The following is a 7100-nucleotide window of genomic DNA, read 5'->3' on the forward strand; positions in this document are numbered from 1 at the left end:
TGCTAGCAAAGTTTTCGGCTAGCCAGTCCATTCCTAGTATGACGTCAAAATCCATCATATCCACTACTTTTGAAGTCTACGTGGATGGTTTATCCAACTATTACCACTTGTCCGTCTTTTACCCTATTTTTCGTCACTAGGTCTACCCTTGCTAGAGTACCGACCGACAATACATGCATTAAGAGTTCTACTATGAACCCTGCTTGTTTAACAAATGGTAAAGAAACAAACGAATGGGTAGAACCAGAATCAAACAATGTCAATGCAAAGTGTCCTAGTATAGAAAGTGTACCTGTCACCACGGTGCTAGACGTTCCTGCCTCTTTACTGGTGGTTGTATATGCGCTGGTCTATGGGTGGGTTTGTATGGTGGGTTCTCGAATGACCGGTCCTCTAAGGGGTTCCCTTGAATTTCCTGCGCTCCTTGTAGGGCAAGTTCTGGCCGAGTGACCTACATGACCGCAGATATAACACATACCTGAGCCTGTCAAACATCTCCCAACATGTTGTTTTCCACAGTCGTGGCACAAGGGCTTCTCCGGTGTTAGGTATTGGGCTATTGGCGGTGAGCAGGTGGCCTATTCTGATATCGAGGTCTCTAGAGCAGTGGTTGGAATTCTGTGGTTCCGACCTCGACAGGGCGTTTCTTCCCTGTGACAATCGTCGGCTCCGGTTTTTTTCTCCTCCGGAGGTTCCTCTAAGGACTTGAGCATCCATAGGGCCTCTTCATAAGTTGTTGAGTTAAAAGCCTCCAACATGCGGCGGGTCTTCGGGTTCAACCCCACCACAAATTTCTCCATCTATTTTGTCTTCTATGTCAGCTAATGACGGTGCAAACCTTCTTAATCTCATGGACTCCTAATCAAACTGATCCACCGTGCGATCTCCTTGGGTTAAGTGATTAAACTCTTGTTGTTTCTTTATACGGGTTTCCTTTGGATAATAATACTTCAGAAAGGCTTCCTTAAATGTTTCCAACGTTGTAATCCCCTCACCCGGGTTGATACTCTGTTTATTGTCCGACCACCACACTTCTGCATCTTTTTGTAATACATACGCGGCACACGCCACCTTATGTTCATCAGGACATCTCATTGATTCAAAGGTCGTTTCCATGTTTGCAATCCACATATGAGCCGCTGTGGGATCTTCCTTTGAACCGACAAATGGATGGGGGTTATACCGTCTGAAATCCTTTAACCAACTCGCACCCCTGTCCAGTTGCGGGTTGTTGGCCGGTTGTATAGCTATCGCATCCACTGGTAGCATGTCCGCCGCATTGGCTGGTTGCGTGGCCATTGCCGCGACTTGTTGTGTAGCTAACAACGTGGCCTGTTGTGTGGTTAGCATTGTTTGCATTGTCGTTTGGAGTGATTCCAATATTAACCTTGTGGCGGGGTCTAACTCGGGCTGTGGTGCAGCTTGAAGAGGTGGTGCGTATTCAGGAGGGGGTACAGCTTGTGGGGGAGGTGCATATTCAGGAGGTGGTACGGTTTGTGGGGGAGTTGCATGTTCAGGAGGTGGTACAAATGCATAGCGTCAAGTAGTCGACCCTTCTTGGGAAGAGTTTCTTTCGGCTTCTCTTCTTCCCCCTCTTCTAATGGGAGGTCGTCCTCTCCCGAACCTCTTCTACGTCCTCGGTGCGGCATGGTTCTAGAAACCAAGAAAATGATTCTAACTAAGTTTATGATTTACTTATAACATTCCCTACATTCCACCGTATAATTCAGATAAAAGAAAACATAAATATCATAACGTAAAGACATGCATTAACACCAGATCACATCACAACACAAAATCATACAGTATCTATAATTAAACTTTATTCTTCTCATTCTTTGATTAGGATCTATATCTATTACTAGATTCTTAAGCATAATGTTGTTTAGAAGGATTCTTTGATTAGGATCTATATCTCTTACTAGATTCTTAAGCATAATGTTGTTTAGAAGGATTCTTTGATTAGGATCTATATCTATTACTAGATTCTTAAGCATAAGGTTGTTTAAAAGGGCAAGCTTTAGTCGGATATGATATGGAATATACTATTCTATATATAATATACACATACTCTAGGACGGAAGGGTTTGTTTAAAAGGGCAAGCTTTAGTCGGATATGATATGGAATATACTATTCTATATATAATATACACATACTCTAGGACGGAAGGGTTTGTTTAAAAGGGAAGCTTTAGTCGGATATGATAAGAATATATAATATACACAATATACTATTCTATATATAATATACACATACTCTAGGACAGAAGGGTAATATACACATACTCTAGGACGGAAGGGTTTGTTTAAAAGGGAAGCTTTAGTCGGATATGATAAGAATATATAATATACACAATATACTATTCTATATATAATATACACATACTCTAGGACGGAAGGGTTTGTTTAAAAGGGAAGCTTTAGTCGGATATGATAAGAATATATAATATACACAATATACTATTCTATATATAATATACACATACTCTAGGACGGAAGGGTTTGTTTAAAAGGGAAGCTTTAGTCGGATATGATAAGAATATATAATATACACATACTCTAGGACGGAAGGGTTTGTTTAAAAGGATTATACACATACTCTAGGACGGAAGGGTTTGTTTAAAAGGGAAGCTTTAGTTGGATATGATATGGAATATTTTTCTAAGGTTGTTTAAAAGGGCAAGCTTTAGTCGGATATGATATGGAATATTTTTCTAAGGTTGTTTAAAAGGGCAAGCTTTAGTCGGATATGATATGGAATATTTTTCTAAGGTTGTTTAAAAGGGCAAGCTTTAGTCGGATATGATATGGAATATTTTTCTAAGGTTGTTTAAAAGGGCAAGCTTTAGTCGGATATGATATAGAATATTTTTCTAAGGTTGTTTAAAAGGGCAAGCTTTAGTCGGATATGATATGGAATATTTTTCTATATATCTTAGAATATACTATTCTATATATAATAGAGATACCCTAGGATAGAAGGATTCGACCCTCTGAATAGCGGGACCAAAACTCGTTGCCTTACCACTTGGCCACGCTCCATTTATTTTCACCACTAATAAACACTAATATTCGTAGTGGTTGGTCATCAATTCCAGTACAAAGATTTATTGAAATAATCATATTGTTGCTCGGATTTTGATACGTTTATAGATTCAATTAAACTCAGTTTATTGATCATTACATATAATTCTCTAAAACCTCGAGCTCATATTGGTCATGGGTTGAGAACGGGAATTAAATTTTCTGAAACCTAATTTAGTGTTGTTCCTCAGCTCAGTGGTAGATGGGTCATAGGTTCGAACAGCTTGAAGTATATTTTGTATTCATCATGAAAAATAATTTTAATTTTAAAAATGTAAAATAACTAATAAATAACTAATACTTTTTGATTCCTAGGGCAATTTATAACTAATACTTTTTTATTCAAAATGTAAAATAACTAATACTTTCTTATTCATAGGGCAATTTATAAGATTGCAAGGTACCGCTTGAAGCTTGAAGTATATTGTGTATTGATCATAAAAAATAAAAAATTTTAATTTTAATTTTTAAAACATAAAATAAATCTTAATATAAATTTGATCATAAAAAATAAAAAATTTTAATTTTAATTTTTAAAACATAAAATAAATGTTAATATAAATATGAAAATACATGTATAATAAAATAATAACTAACTAATATTTTCTTATTCATAGGGCAATTTATAAGATTTTAAGGTACAGCTTGAAGCTTGAAGTATATTGTGTATTGATCATAAAAAAATAAAAAATTTTAATTTTAATTTTTAAAACATAAAATAAATCTTAATATAAATATGAAAACTTATAAGATTGTAAGGTACAGCTTGATACTTGTATTGATCATAAAAAATAAAAAATTTTAATTTTAATTTTTAAAACATAAAATAAATCTTAATATAAATATGAAAATACATGTATAATAAAATAATAACTCATACTTACTATATCTTTTTTTTAAAACGTAAAATAAATCTTAATATAAATATGTAATTTTAATTTTAAAAATGTAAAATAACTAATACTTTTTGATTTATAGGGAAATTTATAACTAATACTTTTTTTTCATAGGGCAATTTATAAGATTGTAAGGTATAGCTTGAAGTATTGTGTATTGATCATAAAAAATAAAAAAATTTAATTTTAATTTTTAAAACATAAAATAAATCTTAATATAAATATGAAAATACATGTATAATAAAAGAATAACTTATACTTACTATATTAAAAAAACGTAAAATAAATCTTAATATAAATATGAAAATACATGTATAATAGAAAAATAACTAATACTTATTAATAAAAAAATGTTATATTGAAGCTCATAAAAATTACCTAAAATAATATTAATTATTTTGTTTAAGTCTTTTATCTAAAACCAGAAATGTAAAATAAATTTTAATATAAATATGAAAATAAATAGATAATAAAACAATAACTAATATTTACTACATCTTTTTTTATTTCGAATTTTGAACTAGAATAAAAATGTTACGTTGAACCGGATAAAAAATACCTTAAATAATTAGTAAAATAAATCTTAATATAAATATGAAAATAAATGTATAATAAAAGAATAACTAATCCTTACTCTATCTTTTTTTATTTCGAACTAAATAAAAAATATTATGTTCGAACCTGATAAAAAACACCTAAAATAATTAGTAAAATAAATCTTAATATAAATATGAAAATACATGTATAATAAAAGAATAACTAATGCTTACTACATCTCTTTGGATTTCGAACTAAATAAAAAATATTATGTTCGAACCTGATAAAAAACACCTAAAACTACATCTCTTTTTATTTCGAACTAGAATAAAAATGTTATATTGAAGTCCATAAAAAATACCTAAAATAATATTAATTTTGTTTAGTATGATTTTGGTCTATATAGAAGGCCTAACTTGGTCTTACTAACAAAACAAAATATATTTATAAACTAGTCCATATTTAATGACATTTATTAAAATTGCTTACTAATCTTTTTTATTTCGAAGTAGAATAAAAATGTTAGGTTGAAGCTAATAAAAAATACCTAAAATAATATTAATTATTTTGTTTAAGTATTATTTTGGTCTACCTTTTATCTAATACTGGTAAAATAAATCTTAATATAAATATGAAAATATATGTATAATAAAAGAATAACTGATAATTACTACATCTCTTATGATTTCGAAATATAATAAAAATGTTATATTGAAGTCGATAAAAAATACCTAAAATAATATTAATTATTTTGTTTAAGTATGATTTTGGTTTATATGTAAGGCCAAACCTCGCCTTACTAACAATATATATATATATATATATATTTATAAACTATTCCATATTTATAAACTATTTCATATTTAACCTAGTAAAACATTTATTAAAATTGCTTACTGATCTTTTTTTATTTCGAACTAGAATAAAAATGTTAGGTGGAAGCTAATAAAAAATACCTAAAATAATATTAATTATTTTGTTTAAATATTATTTTGATCTACCTTTTATCTAAGACCGGTAAAATAAATCTTAATATAAATATGAAAATACATGTATAATAAAATAATAACTAATACTTACTCCATCTTTTTTTTATATTAAACTAAAAAAAAATATTATGTTTGAGCCTCATAAAAAATACTTAAAATAATTAGTAAAATAAATGTGAATATAAATATGAAAATATATGTATAATAAAAGAATAACTAATATTTATTACATCTTTTTCGATTTCGAACTAAAATAAAAAAAATAGGGAGGTATATGTTAAATTAAAAAATTTTGAGCGGACGTGTTTGGAAGGAAATCATTTCTGTGCAATCCTCTCTATCAAGATTGTAATCCTTTTCTTGTTAATTATTTATTAGATAAGATCCGCTTTTAGCATTCTTTTGGAGCTATAATTGTCGGATTAGGATCAACAATTTATAAGATGTTAAGTTTGAAGTATATTTTTGTATTAACTCTTATAAACGTTATAAACGTTGTAAAGTAATTCAATAACACTAATGGCTGCTATGAACAAAAAAAAAAATTAATTAAAACAAAAAAACATAATTTATTTATTATAATGTAAAAATAAATTTTAATATAAATATGAAAATAAATGTATAATAAAATAATAACTAATATTTAATGCATTTACTTGATTTCGAACTAAAGTAAAAATGTTAGTTGATACCCCTAAAAAAATAACTAAAATAATATTAATTATTTTGTTTAAGTTTATTTGGTCTAACGTCTTACTAACAAAAATATATTTATAAACCAGTCAATATTCAAGTAAAAATATTAGGTTGACATCCCTAAAAATAACTAAAATAATATTAATTATTTTGTTTAACTATTATTTTGGTCTACCGTTTTACTAACAAAAATATATTTATAAACCAGTCAATATTCAAGCATGAATAGTGAGACATTTATCAAAATTTGAGAAAAAATATTATATATCAATTTTTATCCTAAAAGTTTAAATTATTAATAATTTCACCCGTCAATATTAAGTAAAAATGTTACGTTGACACCCATAAAAAATAACTAAAATAATATTAATTATTTTGTTTAACTATTAATTTGGTCTACTATCTTATTAACAAAAATATATTTATAAACTAGTCCATATTCCAGCCGAAATAGTAAGACATTTATCAAAAAATATTATATATCAATTTTTATCCTAAAAGTTTAAATTATTAATAATTTTTTCTGAAGTTAAATTAAAAAGAAAATTATAATATGTACTTTGTAATTAAGAAAATTTAATTAAAAATAACATAATTTATTTATTAAAATATAAAAATAAATTTTAATATAAATATGAAAATACATGTATAATAAAAGAATAATTAATACTTACTGCATCTTTCTTAATTTCAAATTAGAGTAAAAATGTTACGTTAAAATTATTAATAATATCTTTAATTATAATATGTATTTTATAAATAAGAAAATTTAATTAAAAATAACATAATTTATTTATTAAAATGTAAAAATAACTCCATTTTCATTTGAAATTAAAAGTAAAAATGTTATTATAAAAAAAACAACTAAAATAATATTAATTATTTTGTTTAAGTATTA

The 7100-nt window shown here is 27.6% G+C and overlaps 1 protein-coding gene across 1 annotated transcript; it reads right to left on the minus strand.

The window, feature by feature from the left end:
* Positions 1-858: 858 nt before the first annotated feature.
* LOC111784337 (uncharacterized) lies at positions 859-1299 on the minus strand. Its single transcript, XM_023665066.2, has one exon. It carries the CDS (start codon positions 1297-1299, stop codon positions 859-861), a length of 441 nt encoding a protein of 146 aa, XP_023520834.2.
* Positions 1300-7100: the final 5801 nt, after the last annotated feature.

Source organism: Cucurbita pepo, chromosome 1 (assembly GCF_057944985.1).
Source record: "Cucurbita pepo subsp. pepo isolate OVF chromosome 1, ASM5794498v1, whole genome shotgun sequence".
NCBI lineage: Eukaryota > Viridiplantae > Streptophyta > Magnoliopsida > Cucurbitales > Cucurbitaceae > Cucurbita > Cucurbita pepo.

Excerpts from the sequence above, each read along its gene's own strand:
- LOC111784337 (XM_023665066.2), bottom strand. The coding sequence starts at position 1,299 with ATGGCCACGCAACCAGCCAATGCGGCGGACATGCTACCAGTGGATGCG.